Raw genomic sequence first — 25,579 nt, 5'->3', positions numbered from 1 at the left:
TGAAAATTATTTGGATTTCTGTTTTGTTTCAGATTTCCAACAATGGACATATTTTGCTTTTACTTTAGCATTTGTAATAAGTCAACATGAATTAATATTCCCATATCGATTGAATCTGCATCATACATAATTATAACTAGTATAAATTAACTGGCTATAAGAGATGGAAATATGTTTTTGCAGTAACTGACTCTAGTTACATTATGATGTACTGTTGGCTTTAATCAGTGCAAGCCTAGAGGACACTAGGGTAGAATTCAAGCTTTGATGCCTATTTTGATGCATTTGCAAAGAGTTTGCATTGCTGTACTGTTCTTCATTACCTCAAACATATCAAAGCAATTGACGATGAAGTAATTTTTGAAATATGGTCAATGTTGTAATGTAGGATTGGAGAGAAGCACTGACGGAATCTCTTGAATTCAAATTAAGAGGGTTATATTCTGTAGGAAAAGTAGCTCAAGGGAGGTGGTAAACTGAAACAGGCACCCATAGTTACCTACATAACCTTACCTGCATATAACATTGAATGTTCCATTTACTTCAATGACTAGCTGCTTCTTAGATACTGTCAGTTGTGGTGCAGTTAGTTTGACTTGAGGTGAACCTGTAAGTAGAAAAGCTGTTATTATTCAGCTGGTATCTACCAGTGACTATCCATACTAAAAACCAAACATTAACTGCATGACTGCTTTCTGGTAGACCAAAACCTCAAATCCTTCATAAGTACTTTGCAGTGGCAAAGTGCCATTAACTGGGTCAAACACAGGGAGTTGTAAACAAATTGTTTTGATGTTGTGAACAGAGGATTAGCCTTCTCTCCTCATTGTTTCACAGGCATTACTCTCTTCTTCCATTGAAAGTATAATGTTAGGTTCTGAATTCACCTGAAAATAAAAAAAAATCTGCAGATATGTAATCTGAAATAAAAACCCAGAATTCTGGAAACACTCAGGAGGCCAGTCAGCATCTATGGAAAGAAAAACAATTAGTATTTCATGTCTAGAATCCTTTAGCTACTCTCAGGATTGCTTCTCTGGCCCATTTTCTTCATTTCTGACTTGACCAAAGTCATCTGTGTAAATACTTCAGCAAAAAGAAACTAACAATTCAAGATGGAGACACAAGAGCCAGCAGGTGTTGCAAGCTGGAGGAATACACAAGATGGTGGAGGAACTCAGTAGTTCAGGCAGCATTTACAGAGGAAAATTATGATATTTTGGGGAAGATCTTTCATCTGGCCCAGAAGATCTTGACCCAAAACGTCAACTGACCATTTCCTTTCATTGATGCTGCCTGACCCTCTGATTTCATCCAGTATCTTGTAGGTTGCTGCCCAAATCAAGTTAAAAACAAGTTTACATTGAAAAATGTTGCCGAGGGCAATTTGATTTTCTGCTCAGATGCCAAGAACGATGAACCAAGTTTCCTTATATCCTAAAATAGGATTACATATTTAGTATTTATTGTAAACCTTTTGGCTTTACTCCCAGTTTCAGTTTTGACACATAAGTGCAAATCAATTTAATTAAGTATATATGGAACATCAGACATCAGTTAACATGCACTCTCTACTTACAGCCAAAAGGCAGAAATTAGTAATGGTGATATTGGCAAATAACGCACTGGTGTGATATCCTTCTATCTGCTACTTCACTGATGGTCATAATCCAATAATTTTACAGGAGTTAATTGTTTTTGGTTGGTAGCACTTAATCTGCAATTCAGTGGTAGCAGTTCGTGATGCTGTTTCCATTGAGATTCTGGTCTGTTAACTTTAATAGAATCAAATATGAAAACAAGGTACAATGTACAGCCACTAACAACTTGTGCATTTAGTCACAAACAAGGGAAAATCTGCTGATGTTGGAAATCCAAGCAACACACACAAAATCAGAGTCAGAATCAGGTTTATTATCACTGGGATGTGTCGTGAAGTTTGTTAACTGAGCAGCAGCAGTTCAGTGCAATACGTAATATATATATAATAAAAAATAAAGTAATAGTAATAAATAAATTAATTACAGTATACAGTATGTATATTGAATAGATGAAATACCGTGTAAGAAACAGAAATAATATATATTTAAAAAGTGAGGTAGTGTTCGAAGGTTCAATGTCCATTTAGGAATTGGATGGGCAGAGGGAAGAAGCTGTTCTTGATTCGCTGAGTGTGTGCCTTCTGGCTTCTATACCTTCTACCTGTTGGGAACAGTGAGAAAAGGGCATGCTCTGGGTGCTGGAGATCGTTAATAATGGATGCTGCCTTTCCGAGACACTGCTCCTTGAAGATGTCCTGGGCTAGTACCCAAGATGGAACCGACTAAATTTGCTCTGCAGCTTCTTTCGGTCCTGTGCAGTAGCCACCCCCCCACCCCCCCACCATACCAAACAGTGATGCAACCTGTCAGAATACTCTCCATGGTACATCTATAGAAGTTTTTGAGTGTATTTGTTGGAGGAAATCAACAGCCCAGGTAGCATCTATGGAAAAGAGTACAGGCAACATTTTGGGTTGCGACCCTTCAGCAGGGCTGGAGAAAAAATGATGAGCAGGGGTGCAGTGCTAGCTGGAGTGCATCTGGCACATCTTTAAGAAAAAGGCTAAAATAAACAAGCTAATTAATTAGGTGCCACCTGGCATGTAAATGTCGGCCCAGATCAGAGGTGATTTCCGATTTCACTTGCTCTACGCAATGTTCACTCCTCTTTCCAGGGCACTGGAGCCTTTAATTGTTCCGTTGTTTGGTCAATTTAAACGCCAGCCCAAACAGGCTGAAAAGACAGGACTATCAGGACCGAGGTGACATGTTGAATCTACGCAAACTTCTAATAAAGTATAGGCGCTGCCGTGCTTTCTTTGTAATGACAGTTACATGCTGGTCCCAGGACAGATCCTCTGACACTTTTCAGAGAGAGAAACGTCGATCCTTAATGCCAAAGAATTTGAAGTTATTGACTCTCTCCACCTCAGTTCCTCTAATGAAGACTGGTTTCTGGGCGGTACCTAATTAATTAGCTTGTTTATTTTGCCTTTTTTCTTAAAGATGTTCTGGACGCGTTCTAGCTAGCACTGCACCCCTGATAATGAGGAGTAGATTTTTAAGGTGGGGGGAAGGGGAGGGAGAAACACAAGGTGATATCTGGAACTGGAAGGGGAGGGGTAAAGTAAAGAGCTGGGAAGTTGATTGATGAAAGAGATACAGGGCCGGCAAAGGGGAAATCTAATAGGAGAAGATAGAAGGCCATAGAAGAAAGAAAAGGGGGAGGTGCAGCAGAGTTTGGTGATGGGCAGGCAAGGAGATAAAGTGAGAGAGGGAAAAGGGGATGGGAATGGTGAAGGAGATGTGGGGGGGGGAGAGCATTATCAGAAGTTCGAGAAATGAATGTTCAAAACCTTATATCCCGGTCTGGATAGCCTCCAAACTGATGGCATGAAGATCGATTTCTTGAACTCCTCACCATTCCCATTTTTTGGCTGTTGAAGTCATTATTACTGAGTTTGAATACATTTCAGTCCAGGCATAACATTCTCCTGCTTCGACAATCTGTTTTACATTTCCGTTTAACTTAAGAGAAGGCTCAACTTCATGTCCTTTGTCCATAGAGAGGCATGCAGCGTCTATAACATATCTTGTATATGACTCACCACTTCTGATTCGCAGGCCTTACTACCTACCAGCACCCAATAATCTCACACTCCTTAGGACTGAGAAGTGTTCAGATAGAAGCTTTTCTTAGAAAAGATACATCTGTAAATTCTGTCTGCATAAATAATATTGAGGTTCCAAGTTTGACCTGTGTGAACTTCAAATGTTGTCTGTCCCTTTAATCATTTTGTGCCCTGTTTAGACAGAAATGACATAAATTATAGAAAATTGCAGCACTTCACCCCTTTTCCTTGTTTCCTTTCTGTGTCCTTTCATTATTGTTTAAAGTACTTGGAATGCACTTTCACAAACAATATTTCAAATGAACGTTCAGCTTTGATGAAACAATCGCTGCGTAGATAAGCACAGAACCAATAATCATGGTCTTAGCTCTGAAACGCCTCTTAAGTGGAGGGTGGAGAATTTAATTTTTCAAAGTAGAAGCAGAAATTAATGTTTTCTTTGCTTCAATTCCAAATTTTTAAAAATTAGGCAAAATTCCAGAATGCAAATTATGGTACTTGGGTCAAGGTCTGGATTTAAGTTGTTAATATAATATATATTTTTTTGCTTTTAGCCATTGCAAATCACTTCAAAATGTGTCAATAATTTAAAAAGATCGGAATGAAAGCAGTGAACAGAAATGGAATTTTGCAGAGGGTTTTTGGAACATGTAATATACTTTACAAAAAGGAATTGCCGAAGCAGCTCGGGGCATAAAAGCACATGTTGAAGAATGATGAGGAGCTCTGATAACCTATGGCATATGAAATTGAGGAACATATGGCAGAACAAGCTTTACATGCAAATACATATAAGCTTCGCTCTTCCACAATCTTCTGTCAGAGAACCATAGCCGTAGGTCAGCAGCTGAAGCAAGGATGCCAAGTAAGTCTCAAGACCAGGGAGGGTCAGATGAATGAATCTGGCAAGACCCATAATCTGAGGTGTATTTATTTCAATGCAAGGAGTATAATGGCGGAAGGCAGATGAGCTCAGAAGCTGTATTATAATGTTGTAGCCATTATAGAAACTCATTCGAGAGAAGAGCTGGACTCACAGCTCAACACTTCAGGGTTTAGATGTTTTGAATGTGTCAGAGATTAAAAAAAGAATAATGGTTAAAGATTAGCTTTGTTTGTCACATTTACATTGAAACATACAGTGAAATGCATCGTTTGGCTGCCCGCAAGTGTTTCCATGTTTCCAAAGCCGACACAGCATGTCTGCAAAATACGAACCCTGTATGTCTGGGAGGAAACTTCGGCACTCCGAAGAAATCCATGCGTCCACCGTGAATATTTATGAACTCCTTACAGAGGACTTGAACCCGATCATACAGCAGGCACTGTAATATGTGAGGCTGGCCTCTATCCCACTGTGCTGCTGATGGTGGCGTTGCATGGCTCATTAGGGAGAACACTTGGAGGGCTCAACCAGCAAGGCCATATGGGTATAGCTCAGGAATAAGAAAGATGCAATCACTATGATCACCATAAGACCATAAGGCATAAGAGCAGAATTAGGCCATTTGGCCCATCGTGTCTGTTCCACCATTCAATCATGACTGTTCCTTTTTTTCCCCTCCCTCAACCTCCCAATAGCCAACAGGAGAAACAAGGAAGAGATATGCAGGAAGATGATGGAAAAGGCATAAAAAAATAAGAGGACTGTGGTAAGTCAGGGGTTTCCATCCTTTTTTATGCCATGAACCAGTACCATTAAGCAAGGTGTCCATGGACCCCAGGATGGGAACTCCTGCGGTAGTGAGTGATTTTAACTTCTCCAGTATTAAATGGAACTCCTCTAGTACCAGGGACTTTGTTTGATGCATCCAGGCAGGTTTCCCAAAACAATATGTAGATTGTCATGGGGAAGGAGAAGCACTGGACATTATATTAAAATGAAACTGGCTAGGTGATTGAAGTTTCAGAGAGGGCATAGTTTTGGGAATTGATAATAATTCTGTCAGTTTTAAGAGAGTTATGGATAAGGAAAAGACTGGTCTTCAGGTGAAGATGCTGAACTAGGGTAAGGTTACTTACAACCTTCTTAGGCAGGAATTGGGGAAAGTAGACTGGGTGTAACTGTTTGACAGCAAATTTACATCTGATACAAGGGAATCTTTTAAAGGCCAGCTGGTTATGATTCAGAATCAACTGTTCTGGTGAGGGTGAAACGATGGCAAGTTTCAGGAAAATGTTAAAATATACTGAATGTTTTGTCAGAAAGAAAAAGAAAATAAAATGCCTATGCAATGTTTAGGATGCGGATACTGGAGGGGTATAAACAAAGCAGGAAAGCACTTAAACAAGAATTAGGAGAGCTAAAAAGGGCCATGAGATGACCTTTGCAAGTAGGATTAAGAAGAATCCTATTTCCAAGGGAATAGAAGCAGATGCAAAGGGTTCCCATCCTGGGGTGCATAAACTCCTTGCTTAGTGGTATTGGTCCATGGCATAAAAAAAGGCTGGGAACCCCTGTTTGAGCAACATTTAGACACATCACTGAAATCCCTGAGAAACTTCTATAGATGAGTGGTGGAACGTATACTGAATAGCTGTATTATGGCCACGTATGGGAACACCAATGCCTTTGAGTAGAAAGTCCTACAAAAGGCAGTGGATTCGGCCTATTATATTGTGGGTAAAACCCTTCCAATCACTGAGCACATCTACATGAAACTTTGCTGTAGAAAAGCAGCATCCCTCATCAAAGACCCTCACTACCCAGGCCACACTCATTTCTCGCTGCTGCCATCAGGTAGAAGGTACAGGTGCCTCGGGACTTGCACCACCAGGTTCAAGAACAGTTACTAATCCTCAACCATCAGGCTCTTGAACAAAAGGGGATAGCTGCACTCATTTAGGGACTAATTTAAGGGCTCTGTTATATCATTTTTTCATGCTCATTATTTATGGCAATTTATTTATATCTGCATTTGCATAGTTTGGTTACAGTTAACAGTTCCTGATGTTTACAGTTTATAGTTACCGTTCTGTAGATTTGTTAAGTATGCCTGTAGAAAAGTAATCGCAGGATTGTATGTGGTGACGTGTATGTACCTTGATAATAAATTGTACTTCGTACTTTGACAGACATATAAATAGGCAGGGAATAAAGGAATACAGACTACTTGTAACCAGGTGGGATGAGTTTAGATATACATCATTACTTGTGCAGTCATAGTGAGCCAAAAGGCCAGTTCCTGTGCTGCACTTTCCTAAAGTCTATGTATTTATTTATTTATTTATTTATTAATTACTTTATTGAGATACTGTGCAGAATATGCCCTTTTGCACCTTTGAGCCTTGCTGCCTAGCAATCCTCCAATTTAACCCTAACCTAATCAAGGGACAATTTACAATGGCCAATTAACCTACCAACTGGTACATCTTTGGACTGTGGGAGAAAACTGGAGCACTCAGAGGAAAGACAAGTGGTCTCAGGGAGGACTTATAAGCTCCTTACAAGCAGCGGCAGGAATTGAACCGAGGTCACTGGCGCTGTAAATTGTATGCTAACCACTATGCTACTGAGTTGCCCCCAATTTTGTAATTTGTTATAACGTTAATTTACTTTGAATGGCAGAGGGAGAAGATGGTGGCGTGACGGCAGCGCACGTGGCCTCTCCAGTGATGAATATCTGTTATCTGTCAAGTAGGGTTCCGTGCACAATCCTGATTTGATGGAGACAGATGTGAGAGCAGAGTGGAACATCTGGAAAACTTCTGCAATGTCTGCTTTGCTACCGCTGCTACTGTGTGGTAACCGGAATCTCTTGAGCCGAAGGTCTCGAAATCCTCGGCTTTGCGTATTTCAGTGGCCGGGGAGAGGTTGAAGGCGCTCGGCAGGGGATGGCGCTCGGGAGGCTGTATCGGAGAGGCTGCTCGGAAGCTCGGAGTTTTCAGACGGATGGACTCAGGGTTGGCTGTGGTCGGCTGCTTCCAAGGTATCGGCAAGCTGACGGTGCCTGGAGGTTTATGGCAGGGAGTTTCTCCCTTTTGCCGCCACTATCAGGGACCCGGGGACTTTGAGACTATTTTTTTACTGTCCCTATGGACTGTTCTTCATCAAATTATGGTATTGCTTTGCACTGCTGTAACTATATGGTATAATTATGTGGTTTTGTCAGTGTTAGTCTTTGGTTTGTCCTGTTTTCTGTGATATCACGCCGGAGAAACATTGTATCATTTCTTAATGCATGTATGCATTTCTAAATGACAATAAAAGAGGACTGAGTGTTCTCATAATCTAATCAATCTAATCACAGTGACAGTGGATTATTGGTGGGGAGGTGATATTTGAGATGTGTAGATGGAGGAGTCAGTTTGAAATTGCAGAGATGGACAAAGATCAAGGAGGATCCCCGGCTAGTTTGGAGAAAGCTAAACTGGACATGAGGTATTGCTTTGGAGATGATGCAATAGCGTCTTTGAAGAGAGTCCTGGATAGGTACACAGAGCTCAGAAAAATAGGGGGCTATGGGTAACCCTAGGTAATTTCTAAAGTAAGTACATGTTCAGCACAGCATTGTGAGCCGAAGGGCCTGTATTGTGCTGTAGGTTTTCTATGTTTCTATGATATGAAGGATAGTGATTAGTTTGGAACATCGGAGGAGAAGTAGATGGGAAGCAGGTAATGGGGATGATGGGATTGCCTGGAAATTTGTGTGCCTATGGAGGTGAATCCGGAGGGTGCATCCAAGGAGATGACTGGGGAAGCCAGAGAGCATCAATATGTTGAGGAAAGAGAGAGGTAGACATTTACAATAGAAAGTTAAAGATGTTATGTTTTGAGTTACTAGCTGTTACGATCCCTTGTAGTGTTGTAAGCTGGCTAAATAGTGTGATACTGGTTTGGTTCAGTGTTTACAAAAATGCATCGGTTATGAGTGATGTATATGTAATCGAACATCTTGCCAGCAATGTCGAAACAAAGATTGCCCACCATTTGAAAGCACAACAAATGCATTTTTTTGTGTATGTGCTTATATTTCATGTCTATTTCAATTTCAAATGAATAAACGTATCTGAAAAGGATTACCAATTAGTACTACTCACCTATTGCATATTTTTTAATAATCTGTTCAATATATGTAATTGATTTACTTGTTTATTTATTATGTTTTATTTTATTTATTATTATTATTTTTCTCTCTCTCTCTCTGCTAGATTATGTATTGCATTGAACTGCTACTGTTAACTTAATAAATTTTACGTCATGTGCCGGTGATAATAAACCTGATTCTGATTGTGTTCTAGCCAACGATGAAAGAAGCATTGGCCAATTATTTCCATTCTGCCTGTAATTATTGATCCGAGCAGCAATTACATTCAAGTATGCTTCAATATTTCAAAAAAAAAGTTTGATCAAATTTCTACTTGAATTAATACTTCTACATGCAAGATTCTCCTGAAAAAAAAAGTGTGTAAATGTGTAGTACTTAAGAAAGCAGGATCAGAGATTCTGGTGCATCTACATGAGTGTGCTAGATGATCATTGACGTGATGTGTCACAATCATTTTGGTCCTGAGTCAGCTAATGCAAATTAAAGATGGAAGAAGTGGTCTATGATTTGAGCTGAGATTGGAGATGGGGGAGGATGCTTACTTTTAATTGACACTTGGCTAGGGTGTAAATTTGCTACATTGGACTGTAGCTGATTTTCTGACAGATGCCTTTCAAAATAGTTCCAGGATCAGGAATACTCTATTTGTGCTAGAAGTAATTTCTTCTTGAAATTTTATGAACTTAACTGCTGGCAATCTTGGGTGAATTCCAGTGAACATACCAGCATGATATGATGAAAATTTTGATCAACTGCCATAGAAAAAATCTTAAAATAATGAACCTTCAAGTTCTTTGGTCAATTCATTTCAATGGAGTCAAAGTTTAGAAGTGGATGGAATGCACAGCTATAACACACTGAAGTTGGGCTTCTAGATATTAGTGTCACCGAGGCTTTCAGCTGACAATCAAACACTAATCCTAGTTTTCCTCATGCTGCCCCCACAACCCGCAACTTCCTGCCACTCACCTGCACTAGGTAAAAGCTTGTTGTTCATTAATTTACCACCAGGCACCTCTTTGGGATGGGGGAAGAAAATGTAATCCCCAGGAGAATCCCAGGCTATCACAGGATCCTGTCTGATTTACGTGGCTTTCAAAGAGGCCCTTAAATGTTCCTAATGTGTCTGCTTAATCATCACCTCTGGCAGTGCATTCCAGGCACTTACCCACTCCAAAAAACCTATGAGCTCTCTTCGAAACTTCCCTCCACTTACCTTAAAAGGAAGTCCTCCAACCATCTTGTATTTTGGTATTTTTCCTTTCTATTCTCACTCTTCCCCTATCTCCTTTGTAGTAAAACAATAGGGCAGCATCATGGTGCAGGAAGAAGAGTGGCTCCCTGATAATGCCAGAAGCCTGGTTCAATCCTTATCTTGAATGCTGTCTGTGTGGAAAATACATATTTTTCCTGACCATGTTAGATTCCATTATGTGTTTGCTTCCTCCCACATCCCAAAAATTAGTATTTTGGCACATTAATTGGCCACTGTAAATTGTTTCTAGGGTAGAATCTAAGTTAGATGATGAAAATCAAAAACTAAAAGAGTCAATGCGGGATTAATGTAAATGATTGATTGATGTTCAGCATGATTCAATAGGCTGTATCTCTATGAATCTCAGAAAAACCACAGCTCCGTGAGACATCATATAACATACATTTGGTCCTGCTTGTTATATTTCTAACACATTTCGTATGGAACCCATTAAGCAATAGAAAGGAGAAAATTTTGTTCCAATATTCTAGGCTAGATTCTAGGTTTCCTTCAAAGAAGTTTTGCTCATTGCCTCATACAACCCTTCAGTCCAATATTTAACACAAAAGGACTAAATGATGTGAGACATTTTGATAAGCTAATTTTAATGAAGTAAAGGAAGGAACCTCTCTTATGGCCAGATGAAGTTTGGACGTCAGAATTTAGAAGTTTCTGGAGAAAGAAGAAAGCACCAGAAAAATTCACAAAGGTTCTTCTGTTTGGCTGCCATAATTCGGCAAAAGCCGAGTTAGATGAAAGAAAGGAGATCCTTTTCAACACATTCAGATAAACTCTGACGAAGTTCCCAGTGATTACATCTGTGACAAGTTATTCCTCCTCTTTTGGGAGATGGCGTGTTTTTAATTAGTAGAGTAGACTACTTGAAAAATGTCATTGTGATATCACATTCTACAAGAATCACACACCAGCTAAGTACACAGGCTTCATATCCCTGCTTACACAGAGGTCTTTCAAAGATTGTTCCTTCTGAAAAATTGCCTCTATTGTAATTTCTAACGGCACCACACACAAAGAGGGTAGATTGGAGTGACCTCCATCTGTAACAACATACTTCATTTACTTTTTGGCAGCTGAGCGTTTTCCATATGGAATTGTCAGTGCAAACAATATGATCTCTGTTTACATTTCTCTTCTAATTTATATGTTATGAAAGGGAAATGGCCAAACAAAATAGCACACAATACTCTTAACCTTGAAGAGACTGGACTCATTATAACAACATTTCCCCTTCACAGGGTCACTGGGCAGACATACCAATTACAAGACTTCTGCTTTCTTCATTCAGAAGAGACAAAGGTTGGAAAAGGCCATCTTTACATTACAATTGAAGACAAAGATCTGAAGTGTAGCCTTTGCTTATAGGTAAAGGAAAAGTTGAGCAAGATAGGGATTTTCTCTTTGGAGTGAAGAAGTATGAGAGTTGACTTGATAGAGGTGTATAAGATAATGAGAAGCATAGACAGTGTAGACACCCAGTGCCCTTTTTACAGGGAGGCAATGACTAATACCAGAGGACATCAAGAAGATAGAAGATGAAGATTGGCGTTAATTAATTAATTAAATTTATTTAGAGATAGAGAGTGGAACAGATGCATCAAAACATGCACTGAAATGTGTTATTTGCACCAATGACCATTGCAGTGCAATAATGTTCTGGTTGCACCCCGTTACCATACTTCTGACACCAGCATAGCATGCCCACAACTTACCAACCCTAACTTATATGTCTTTGGAATGTGGGAGGAAACTGGAGTTCCGGATGGAAACACATGTGATCACAGGGAGAATGTAAAAACTTCCTACAGGTAGTGAGGGGATTGAACTGGGGTCACAGACCCTATATTGCTGGCACTGTAAAAAATTACACCAACCACTACACTATTAAGGTGAATGGCAGAAAGTTTAGGGGAAATATCAGAAGTAAGTTTTTTTTTAAGGTAAACAGAGGACGGCAAGAACTCACTGCCAGGGGTTGTGGCAGAGGAAGGGTTCCCAACCTGGTGTCTACAAATCTCTTGGTTAATGGTAAAGATCATTGACATCAACAAGGTTGGGAACCCCTGTGGTAGAATCTGATACATTAGAGACTTTGAAGAGACTTTTAGATAGGATGATATATGAAAGATGAAAGAAACATGGTGGGTTATGGGCTATGTAGGAGGAAGGATTAGATTGATCATGGAGTAAGTTAAAAACTCAGCACAGCACTGTGGGCTGAAGGGCCTACTGTGCTGTAATGTTCTTTGTAAAAAGTTTTAATGAACCTACATTCTTTGAAGGTGACTTGGCATTTGGGCTGGATGATAATTGAATATGTTGTCAGAGTATACAGAGTATTAACAAGTCAAAGTGCTTCGTTAGAAATGCACTTAAATTTAATAGGAATAGTGGGTCAGGAAATGATGGTTATGGGCAAAACATGTGCTCCATGCTGACACTGTATTTACCAATGCTGTCTGACCAGCTGGGTTCCTTCACCACTGAGTTGCTCCACTGATGTTTGGAGCAGGGAGCTGGGGGGCAAGTTATGTCTTGGAGAGCCAATATTTGGAAGCGTAACGATACTTGCCAGCTGCCCCCGGGACAGTCCTCGGACTGTGTTAGTTGTTGCCACAAAATAACACATTTCACCATGCTTCGAGGCACATGTGACAAACACAGCTAATTTTTAATCTTGAGCATGGATAATATACAGTAAATACTGCAATCCCAACGATGGAGGAAATAGAGTCATAAATGAAGTGATTGTAAAGCATTGTGCAAATCCCAGTTAGCACAAATTGTTCCAGTTTTCCAAATGACATCTGCTTTCCTCCTTAAAACTCTGGCTCAACCCATGATAAGCAACTGAGCTCTGGGACAAGTAATAGCAGGGACTTTGCTTGTTTTCTATAAAATACTATATTCAAGATATTATCAGGAATTTCTTCCATGCACTTAAGATGTGTTTGTTTCTGACAGGAATTTTTTTTGGTAGTTATGAGTAGTTGTTAGGCTGACTTAGATAGGAACAGTTAATAATACTACAGCTCATATTATGACCTAGCTATGTATATAAATGGACTCTGAATGTCTGAATTTGAAGGTTGAATCAAAGCAGCAGTCACAAATGCATGACAAGAAGGAGGCAGACAGCAGGAGGGTTATAACCGAGGCTAGATTGACACACAATGAAGAGGAAGTCCCACTTTGGAACTGCATTTAGGAAGTCTCCATTTTTTTAAATTCAGTTACAGAATGTGCGCATTGCCAGCTACACCAGCATTAATTGCCCATCCCTAGTTACCCTTGAGAAGGTGGTGATGAGCTGCCTTCGTGAACTGCTGCAGTCCCTGAGGTGTAGATACAGCCACAGTGTGTTAGGGAGGGAATTCCATGATTTTGACTCAGCAACAATGAAGGAATAGCGATATGTTTCCAAGTCAGGATGGTGAGCGACTCTGAGGGGGTTTTCTACCTGGTGGTGTTCCCAGATATCTGCTGTTCTCGTCCTTCTGGATGGTAGTGGTCGTGGGTCTGGCAGGTGCTTTCTTAGGAGCTATGGTGTGTTGTTGCAGTGCATCTTGTAGATAGTACACACTGTTGCAACTGTCCGTCGATGGTGGAGGGATTGGATGCTTGTGGAAGGGGTACTAATCAAGCAGGCTGCCTTGTACTGGATGGTGTAAAGCTTCTTGAGCGTTGATGGAGCTGCACTCATCCAGGCGAGTGGTGAGTGTTCCATTACCCTCCTGACCTGAGCCTTGTAGATGGCGGGCAGGTTTTGGGGAGTCAGGAGGTGAGTTACATGCTGCAGGATTTCTAGCCTTTGACCTGCTCCGGTAGCCACGGTGTTTATATGTCTTAGACCAGTTCAGTTTTCTTTCTATGGTAACCCCCAGGATGTTGATAGTAGGGGATTCAGTGATGGTGGTGCCACTGAACGTCAAGGGATGATGGTTAGATCCTCTCTTGTTGGAGATGGTCATTGCCTGGCACTCGTGTGGCTTGAATGTTACTTGCCGCTTGTCGGCCCAAGCCTGGATATTGTCCAGGTCCTGCTGCATTTCGGTATGAACTGCTTCTCTATCTGAGGAGGCACGAATGGTGCAGAACATTGTGCAGTCATCTGCGAGCATCCCCACCTCTGACGTCAGGGACGGAAGGAAGGTCATTGATGAAGCAGCTGAAGATGGTTGGTCCTAGGACACTACCCTGAGGAACTCCTGACTGACAACCTGAGAATGAGATGATTGACCTCCAACCACCACAACCATCTTTGTGTCAAGTATGATTCCAGCCAGTGGAGGGATTTTCCCCCTAATTCTCACTGACTCCATTTTAGCTAGGGCACCTTGATGCCATACTCGGTCAAATGCTGCCTTGATGTCGAGGGCTGTCACTCTTTCCTCAGCTCTGGTATTTAGTTCTTTGGTCTATGTTTGAACCAAGGAGGTGCTGAGGTCAGGAGCTGAGTGGCCTTGATGGAAACCAAACTGGACACCCGTAAGTAGGTTATTGCCGAGTAGGTGCTGTATGATAGCACTGTTGAGGACTGCTTCCATTACTTTGCTGATGATTTAGAGTAGGCTGATAGGGCAGTAACTGGTTGGGTTGGACTTGTCCTGTTTTAGTGTACAGGACATATCCGGGCAATTTTCCACATTGACAGGTAGATGTTGAACATCATTTACAAAAATCTTTATAAAGGAGACCATTCAGCCTATTATGATTGTGCTGGTACAATGCAATCCAATTCTCTCACTAATTTTCCCTGTAACCTTTTCTCTTCAGGTTTTGAATAATTTTACCATCCATCCATGGTCCATGTATAGCCTATTTGCAGTGACCTCGTAACCTACCAATCTTCAGGCCTTTGGGATGTGGGAGGAAATTGGTGCACTGGAGTAAAGTCATATAATCATAGGAAAAATAAGTACAATAGGTGTGGGTTTATCCTCCTGAAGGCTGTTAGGCTGTGGTGAGAGCAATAGAATGGATTCCAGTTAATTAGGCCATCAGTTTTCAGGGCAGCAGCTTATTTGGGACAACTCTTAAAGAACAAAACTAATCGCGAAAATGGCCATGATTCCCTTTGTTTATTTAGGACACTCTGCTGCTTAATTGGTACAGGGTACTGTTGCCAAACAGTTTCTAACTAATGTCAGTCACATGCACTTGCATGCCATTAGACAGCACCTTGCTGCGAGTGAACAGTTTTTTAAATAGCGTCAGTTACGTGTGTTTGTGTTCAAAAAGCAGCGATTTTTGTCACTGTTATTTGGTGAGAAATAAGCCTCAAGATATCTCAGAACTCTTTTGCTCACTACAAGTTTCAAACATTCAGGCCTGGAGATGCCAGAAATGGCTGGGAGTGAAAAAAAAAATAATTTCACTACGTCAACAAGTAAGAAGCTACAAAGGATTTCAAGATATTGACAATTATCTTGAATGTTACAATGAAAGTGAAGATTTAGATTATTCAATCATCGACTGCAGTGTATGAAGGCGGTCTATTATCTGAACTAGTGTCTGCACTGATGTTGTTCATTTACAGTCAAAAGAGTACACTGTGAATAAAATCCTGTGTCAATAAATATTAGGAACTAATACAAAGTTTTATATTACTGCACCAGTATTGGTAGCATTCTAATTTGTTCTGTACTTCATTTATATACACAATTTGTTTCTCAATTTGACTCTTTTTTTATTCCTTGTAACACTTCTCATGAAACTTCAGCTAATTGGGCCAAAATACATTTGTCCCACTGTGTCCCAATTAACCAGAATCCACTGCAGTTACAACCACATTTTATCTGAAGTTCATGCTGTGATTAACAGACGTAAAAAGACTCATTGTTCTACTGCCTTACAATGTAGTACAACTTCTGAACCACTTCCATGACTGCTGATGAATACTTTTGGTAAATCTCAAACTAGGTAGTTTGTGAAACAAGCAGGATCAGAAAATTCCTTGAGATTTTCTTGAGATGATGAAATCTATCAATCAATAAAGCATAATGCCTTAGGTGAAGAATTAAAGTTAATAACAGATGTGCTGAGTGGTGTAGAAAATACCAATTTATAAATACATCCTTAGAGTCCAAAAGCACTATAAACCCAATTAATTACCTCTGAAATCTAGCCACTATTATGTGAGCAAATGCAACAGCTAATTTGCATCCACTATGGTCGCCACAACATGCATTTACACAGTACCTCTTATTGCAAAATGTTACAAGGAACTTCACAGGAACACAAGTAAATGAAGTTTGACATCAAGGCACATGGGAGAAATGAGGGCAGATCATAAAACAGATAAATTCTAACCTTTCATGCCCCTTTCAGAACATCCTTTTACAACCCATCAAGAAATTTGGAAATAGTGCTGCTGCAATACAGGAAATATAACAACCAATTTGTGTGTAGCATAGCAAGCCACCACCCCACTAAAAAGAAACATTGAGTTAATGGTTGTGAAATCTCTTTTAGAAAGGTTGAACAAGGAAGTAAAATTGATTAGAACACAAAGAATGTCCCGCACACTTTTTTTTTAACTAGTAAAATTTTAAACCTACTGGAAATGAGCATGCTGGCCTTGGTTTAGAACAGATCCCAGTGTTCCTTTAGCAGAGCAGGATTCTGTGGGTTACCTGTCTGGACATGCCTGGACACGCCCCTCTGCTGACTGCTCCTGTGGCTCCTCCCACAGATCCCTGAATAAAGGCGATTGTGTCATTGCTCCTCCCTCAGTCCAGGACAGATACTCAGCATGGACGTTGGTCCATTTACTGTTCATAAAAGCCTTTCAGTATTTACTCTACTTCCAGTCTTTTGGAGTAATTGATATTGCATCAGATACCTGTGGGACATCAGGCAAGAGTTTTGCTCAAGTTTTGGGACTAGGAACTGACAACAGGCTCGTTAGGGATGGGCTTTGAAACATTTTAAAAGGGAATAAAGTAGAGATGCCAAGACATTTGGGAGATCATTCCAGAGTTCAGAGTCATAAAGTAATGAAGTACAGATACAGGGCCTTTGTCCCCCTTCCACATGTCTATTGATACCAATCATACTTACCAGCACTTGGTAGATAGCCTACTATGCATTGGCTCATCTAGATAAATTCTTAAATATTGCAACACTATTTCCCTCCATCACCCACTAATTCAGTTTTCCAGATTCCAGATAATCTTTTGGTGATATTGTGCTTCCTCAGATGCTCTCTGAACCTTTTCCCTAAACATTTGTTCTAGCTTGACATTACATCTGCTCTGGGGAAAACTTTCAGACAAATTACCCTATATGCCTAGTTTAATCCAAGTAGCAATCATACGTGGCCAAGTGGTTAAGGCATTGCACTAGCTACCTGAAGGTTGTGAGTTCGAGCCCCAGCCGAGGGAATGCGTTGTGTTCTTGAGCAAGGCACTTAATCACATATTGCTCTGTGACGACACTGGTACCAAGCTGTATGGGTCCTAATGCCCTTCCCTTGGACAACATTGGTGTCTTGCAGCATGGGCAACTGCTGGTCTTCCATACAACCTTGCCCAGGCCTGTGCCCTGGAGAGTGAAGACTTTCCAGGCGCAGATCTATGGTCTCGCAAGCAATCATAGAGACAGCATCTAGTGGTGCTTAAAAGGATGAGGAGGAAACAGGAATTGGGTAAATGCGAGGTCTTGGATGACTGAAAAATGGTACAAGCTTACATAGATAGGGAAAATGAAGGCATGAAATTTAGGCTCAAACATGAGAATTTTAAGATCTAGACATTGTTTAGTCAGGACTAGTACAGCAGAACTCCACAGTCAAATCCATGGGTACTTCAGTAAACAATATCATTTTAAGACATTTAAAAATCTATTGGTACTCAAAAATTGATGGATCCCAGACTGCAGACTCAGGTCGTGAGTACAGTTGCCCTTTAAGAAAACATTCCACCTCAGGCAAATGTCAGGCAGGCACTGGAGGAGCGGAGCTCCGTAATCAGCAGACAGAAAACAGTGAAACCTGATGCCTTCCCTATTATTGTGGAGGGATTTCAACCCGGCCAGCTTGAAGAAGTCTCTGATCAACTACCACCAACATATCAACTGTGGAATCAGATGAGCCAGCACACTTGACCACAGTTATACCACCATCAAGAACACTTACCGTGCCATCCCTCACCCACACTTTGGAAAGCCCGATCACCTGACTGTACTTCTACTCCCAACGTATAGGCAGAGACTAAAGACCACAGCATCAGCGGTGAGGACTAAGAAAGGTATGGTCAAGAGAGGTGGAGAAGTGCTTACAGGACTGCTTTGAGTCAGCGGACTGGACAATATTTAGTCCTAATCTTTGAATCTGAGTAAACGTGTCACAGTTGTCACTGACCTCATCAAGAGCTGTGTGGGTGAGTGTGTGCCTTTAAGAATATACCGGATATACCCAACCAAAAGCCATGAATAAACCAGGTGATTCATAGGCTGCTGAGGGCTAGATCTGTGGCATTCAAGACCGATGATCTAGAACTATACAAGAAGTCCGGGTGTGACTTCTTGGAAGGCTATTTTAAGTGCGAATAAACAATTCCAATTAAGGTTAGAGATGGAATTGGATGCACGTCAGCTCTGGCAGGGTTTGCAGGCCATTATGTCCTACAAAGTGAAATCTAACATCATGACTGGCTGTGATGCTTCACTCCCAGATGAGCTCAACGCCTTTCATGCATGCTTTGAAAGTGAGAACAGAACTGCACCTTTGTGAATCCCTGCCTGCAGCACCTGCTGAACCTGTGACCTCTGTCTTGAACGTCACCATCAGGACATGTTTCAAAACGGTGAGCACTCACAAGGTATCAGGCCCTGATGGTGTACATGGTATCTCTCTGAAAACCAGTGCCAACCAATTGGTGGGAGTGTTCAAGGACATCTTCAATATCTCACTGCTGCAGTCGGAGGTTCCCACCTGCCTCAGTCATACAACAATCATACCAGTGCTCAAGAAGAGCAGGGTGAGCTGTCTCAATGTCTATCACCTAGTGGCACTCACATTGACTGTGATGGAGTGGTTTGAGAGGTTGGTCATGGCTAGAATCAACACTAGCCAAAGCAGTGACCAGGACCTGTTGCAATTTGCCTATCGCCACAATAGGTCTGCAGAGGAGTCAGTCTCACTGGCTCTCCACTCAACTGTGGATCACCTGGACAAGAGTAACACCTATGTTAGGATGCTGTTTATTGAGTACAGCTCATCGTTTAATACAATCATACCCTCAGTTCTAATCAACAAGCTCCAAAACTTGGCCTCTGTACCTCCCTCTGCAAATGGTTCATTGACTTCCTTCACTGGGAGACCACAGTCAGTGTGGATCAGAAATAACATCTCCTCCGCACTGACAATCAACACTGGTGCACCTCAATGATGCATACTCAGCCCGCTGATCTATTTTCTCTACACCCACGACTCTGTGGCTAGACACGGCTCAAGTGCCATCTATAAATTTGCCAACAACACAACTATTGTTGGTAGACCTTCAGGTGGTGACAAGGAGTCATACAGAAATGAGATAGATCAGCTGGATAGGTGGCATCGTAACAACAACAACCTTACACTCAACATCAGTAAGACCAAGGAATTGATAGTAGACTTCAGGAAGGGGAAGTCGAGGGAACACACACCAGTCCTCACCAAGGATCAATAGGTGAAGGAGTGATCAAGCTTCAAATTCCTGGTTGTCAGCATCTCTGAAGATCTATCCTGGGCCCAACACATTGATGCCAGTACCAAGAAGGCACCGCAACAGCTATACTTCATTACAAATTTGAGGAGTCTTGGTATGTTACCTATGACATTCACAAATTTCTACAGGTGCGCCATGGAGAACTTTCTAGGAGGTTGCATCACTGCCTGGTATGGAGGGGCCATTACACAGGATCAGAAAAAGCTGTAGGAGGTCGTAAACTTAGCCAGCTCCATTATGGGCACTAGACTCCCCAGCATCCAGGATATCAAAAAGGGGTATCCATTATTAAGGATCCCTCATCACCCAGGACATGCCCTCTTCTCATTTCTACCATCAAGGAGGTGACAAAGAAGCCTGAGGGAACACACTCAGCGTTTCAGGAACAGCTTCTTCCTCTCTCCCATCAGATTTGAGAATAAAGTGAACCCATGAACATTACCCCACCAGTTTTTCCTCTCCCACACACAGACTTATTGTATAGTATCATGATTTGCAATGTACTGCTGCTGCAAAACAATAAATTTCATGTCAAATGCCAATGATATTAAACTTCTGATCTCACAACTCAACTTCAAACATTGACTGTCTTCTTTGTACTTTCAAGAAATATACAGAAAATCACCTAAAACTAGATTTGTTCATTTAAATCAGGAAGATAATAATTATGCCAGAGTTGTGTTCCATAAAGATGCCTGACCTGAGTTCCTTACCTCCCTGATGTAGTGGAATATTACTGATATTTAGTACTAACTATTTACCATCGGAGTTTCAACAAGTAATATTTGTCATAGCACTGCTTGCGTGAAATATTTCTCAGTTCCTACTGCATCTCACATTAAGTAAACTTCAAATTAAAAGGTTAAGCAAATAGTATACAAATACTATTACAAATCTTCTAAGACATTGAGCTTTGACCCAGTAATCTATTCAACACTTAAGGAGGAAATCCTTTGTCTTGACTTCAGAGAAGTAGGAATAATCTGCGGAATTGCCTTATCTAGTGTGCAGACTGGCTGTAAACGATTTCCTGTCTCTGCTGCTGGTTCATTTCATGCCACAGCAAACTGATTGAAAAGTATATTATTATATAGGGATTAACAATAAAATATTTTGACCCAAAATATCAACCATACTCTTTTCCTAGATGCTGCCTGGCCTGCTGAGTTCCTCCAGCATTTTGCGTGTGTTACTCCAAATACTTTGTTGCTTTCATATTGTCTTGATTATTTGTTGGCTTCTTCTATTTTAACTTCTCTATAAATTCAATTTTAACTGCATATTTTAGCGCTTTTCCAGTGTTCCTGTAGTTCCTTACAACATGCAATAAATACACAATGAACTCAGTCTCCAAAGTACTGTCAGTCAAATAAAGAGGTCATTTTTAAATGGCTAATAACTAGTTAAAATTCAAAAGTTAGATCCACCCACATAATTCAGTTCTTTTTCATAGGTAACTTTCATTAGGGGTTAGGTTAGTTGACCAGTGTGATGGTCTTAATGAATTCTGTAATATCCCATAAATTAAACGCAGATCAACACAATTGTATTCAATGAAGGTCTCAATAATTCATTTGTGCATCAGCTACCTGGTACAGATCTAATTTATATCCTTCCACTCTTTTCAAGGGAAGTCAAGAACCAAGAAGCATTACTGTTGTAGGGTCAGAATTATTGGATTAGTGTTTTCATTCAAGCTGTTGCAATGTGCCCACAAAACGTTTGCATGCCTGTTTGCAAGTGCTTCCAGTAGATCAAATGAGGACCCAAGAGGAAATTTAAATTTGGACAGCTAGGGACCAAATTCAACTATGTAGATCATCTCAGTACTGAATCACAATGTCCCTTTTAGTTGATGAGAACTGCAGGGTTATTCAACTCAATCCTCCGTGGGTATAGTAGTCATCTGCACATTAAATTTATTGCAATCATCTCAGCAGAAACCAGTTCTCTGATTGGTATACTCAGTGGCTTTGCTCATTTTTGTCTTTATACAATTACTAATTTTTCTAATTCTCTTTGAGTTTTAACTCTAAATTATGGGGTATGAACCGTGTCTTAGCTTGCATGAAAATTTAACTCTACATAATCATCTAATCTGCCAGTATTATTGGCAAGTAACGGTCATTCAATCCAGCAAATCTGTGCTAGAATCTTTCTCCTAAAGTCTCCAAAATCAACACTTCTAACTCCCATTTAATGTTACATACTAGGGATGAACCTATGGCAATTTTGTTCCCACTATAGCTGTATAAATGCATTCTCAAAGTATGTAAAAGCTATTTATAAACATAATTAAAGAAAATAGGGATAACAGATTGCTCTTAGTAGAAAGATATCAATGACTAGCAAGTGGTCACTTTGCACTCAAGCATGTTCTAAGTAAACATTATGAGAGTCATAAGAAATGATCAATGTTTAAAATGAAAATTTCCCGCCAGCACAGTATCCATTAACAGCTGCGTACTTGGTAAAGTGCTTAAAACAATAGTCATTTATTTGGGTTAAGATTTCAAATGCTAGCAAAATTTAGTATAATGACCCCGTCAGCTTTAAGTTTTCCTTTTCTTTTTAAATTAGATTTTTGGAATTCATCATCACAGCATCATAAAAGGTCATGTAGTAATTGTTTATTTTGGAATTTCTACATACCGAGGCAGCTGTACACTGGTTATATGATTCTGAACATAAATCTCTTATGTTTATTTGAAAACTTAACTTCCATCAATAGAAAATGATCACCCTTTTTGACCAAAGAAGTATCAGGTACTGTTAGCATGACCTTTAAAATTTCCTCTGCAGAGTAGACGATAGACATTACTGTTCACTATTCACTGCTCGTTTATCTTACTGACTTTACTCATCTAATAAATTAGAAGTGTTCTGTCACATTTGTTAACGGCTAGTAATTCCAGTTAAAATATAGTTATGTTCTTTTTTTTAAACTAGTTTGTATATTTCATGTATATTATAAAAATTTATCCCTGAAAGCATGTAAAAAAGTCTTTTCAAAGTTGAAGTTTGAAGTGGACAGCCATAAATTAATCTATTAAAATAGACACAAAAAAAGCATATAGGACAAGTTGAAAGCCTTCTTGTGATGTAAATGGGTTTCATCAGGGGAGGAGTAGTTCTTTGCTTTCAAGGGCTACTTCCAAGAAACCTTTTTCAGAAAACCCAAGTACTATGTACTCCTGATGTCTCATCCACAACAACATCAATATTTTATGCTCTTCTATAAGAAAGAGGAAACTGATTAAAACATACACAAACGAGAGAAAATCTGCAGATGCTGGAAATCCGAGCAACACACACAAAATACTGGAGGAACTCAGCAGACCAGGTAGCATCTAAGGAAAACAGTACAGTCAATGTTTCAGGCTGAAACCCTTTGGCAGGATAAGTATCTGGAGGGAGATCAGTGAAGAGGGATGAGCGGACAAGGAAGTTGTGTAAGGGGCAATCCCTGTGGAAAGCGGAAGGTGGTGGGAAGGGAAAGATGTGCTAACTGAGATTTATTCACTTTTGATGAACATTTCCAGTTTATGAAAAGACTGCCTAAGAAATTTTCATCTCACAGCTCCCCGTTTTGATAACTTCAATTGTCTTCCAGATATTCATGTTCACAGGATTGCTGTCTGCCTTATAGGTGACTCATCGCGAATGAACAACTCCTGATGCCTCACCAATAAAAACACTTATCATTGATTTATGGGACAAGTAAATGTCAAATTGCAGTGCAAGGTCCAAGCCTACACCAGCATCGTTCCCCAACTCTTCCTACGCTGTATCAAGAACTGCACTGGTGGTGCTTCCTGCACCTGTGCTGAGCTTGTCAACTTCATCAACTTTGCCTCCAACCCTGCCCTCAAATTTACTTGGTCCATTTCTGACACCTCCCTTCCCCTTCTTGATCTCTCTGTCGCCATCTCTGAAGACATGGCGATAGTCTACTGATATTTTCTATAAACCTATTCTCACAGCTGATTCTAACAGCTAACTGGACTATATCTTTTCCCACCTTGTCACTTCCACACCTAAAAATGTCAACCTTTCTCTCAGTTCCTCTGTCTTCACTGCATCTGCTCTCAGGATTAGACTTTTCATTCTAGAAATATTGAGATGTTCTCCTTCTTCAAAGAAAAGGGCTGCCTTTCCTCCACCATCAATGCTGGCCTCGATCTGCAACACTTCCATTTTTGTATACTTCTGCCCTCACCCCATCCTCCCGCTGCCACACCAGAAATAGGTTTCCTCTTGTCCTCACTTACCGCTCCACTGTCCAGCATGTAATTCTCCATATCTTCTGCCATCTCCAATAGGATCCCATCACAAAGCACACCTTTCTTTCCCTTCCTACCCTCCCCCCAACTTCTTACTCTGACTTTTCCTCTTGCTTTCCAGTCCCGATGAAGGGTCTCGGCCCAAAATGTCAACTGTTCTCTTTTCCATTGATACTGCCTGGCCTGCTGAATTCCTTTACCATTATGTGTGTGTTGCTTGAACTCTCAGCATCCGCAGATTTTCTGTTGTTTAAGAAACGTGATAAGTGGCTTTGACCGTTGGTGATAGACAGGGTGGTTTGTGTTTATCAGTAACTGCTAATCTCCTGGGATTTTCCCACATGACAGTCTCTAGAGTTTACAGAGAACGGCATGAAAAGCAACTAAAAAACACCCAACCAACAGCAGTTCTGTGGGAATAAATGTTACTGAGAGAGGTCAGAGGAGAATGGCCAGACTGTTTCAAGTAGACAAGAAAGCAATAATAACTCAGATAACCATGTGTTTGTTACAACAGTGGTGTTCAGAAGAGCATCTCTGAGCACATAGCATGTTGAACCTTGAAGTGAATGGGCTACAGCAGCAGAAGACCACAAACATACCCTCAGTGACTACTTCATTAGGTACCTCCTTTACCTAATACAGTGGCCACTGAGTGTATTTTTAAAAATATATATATTGGAAAGAATACACACTGGCTTTAAATCAGACATTAAATCTTTCAAAATGTTTCTTTCAGACTTACTTCATCTTTAACCTACAGTAAATATAGTTCATTATTTTCAATGCTATTGAATTATAAGTCTTCAGTACTATTTTCTCTTGAGACTTCCATCAGAACAGTTTTACTTTCATTTCTGTACATCTCCATTATGTGCAAAATTAATACCACACATTCTAATCTATCAGTAGTTCGTTCAGTCAATTTTCCGGTATCTGTCAATTTAATTTTTCACTCGTGACTACTGTGGCTTAATTTTGGGGCAGAGGTGGATTGTGAAGTGTCAATATGTTGGTTGTATTCCTCCCTAAACATCTGTTAATTACACCCCTACTTGACCTCCGAACATCCTACTCCCAGTTCACCCACAGTATGTGAACCTGTAGGGTCAAATACACTGTTCATGGTCATTGTTACTGTCATATTTGAGATTGCACATTCGGGTAAGGTATTGCAGAAATGTTTGCAGAGATATAGGTTGGAATAGAGTGGGTTGTCAGGATGAAAGGACGGGTGAATAATGTGGAGAGGAAATACGTTACTTTTATTCCTTCAGAACTAACACTGTTAGCAAGGCTATGCTATGGATGAATACAATTTGTATAAATTTATTCCAGAAATGCATCTGGCAGTAAGAAAAAAGTACTTTGTTTACATTGGCTGTTCTTACTTCATGGCACCCCAGATTATTATTGAAGGATTTTTAAAAATCATAATTCGTAAATGCTTTAAATGATGGTTTAAATAAGGTCTAGAGTATAAAAGCAAGGGTGTAATGCTGAGGTTTTATAAGGAATTGTGGTCAGACCACAACTGGTGTATTATGAGCAGTTTTGGGCTCTGTATCTAGGAAAGAATGTATTGGCATGGG

General features: G+C 40.3%; 1 protein-coding gene across 1 annotated transcript in view; it reads right to left on the bottom strand.

Annotated features, from left to right (window-relative positions):
• kdrl (kinase insert domain receptor like) overlaps window positions 1–25,579 on the bottom strand; it is a 222,878-nt gene that overhangs the window by 182,329 nt on the left and 14,970 nt on the right. The window contains exon 2 of the mRNA XM_072270842.1: window positions 514–607. Within this exon, the coding sequence (XP_072126943.1) occupies window positions 514–607 (94 nt within the window). The remainder of the gene's footprint in view (window positions 1–513; window positions 608–25,579) is intronic.

The sequence above is a fragment of the Mobula birostris genome, chromosome 10, assembly GCF_030028105.1.
Source record: "Mobula birostris isolate sMobBir1 chromosome 10, sMobBir1.hap1, whole genome shotgun sequence".
Classification (NCBI taxonomy): Eukaryota; Metazoa; Chordata; class Chondrichthyes; order Myliobatiformes; family Myliobatidae; genus Mobula; species Mobula birostris.
The sequence above is the reverse complement of the archived record's forward strand: the minus strand, read 5'-3'. Positions and strand labels throughout refer to the sequence as shown.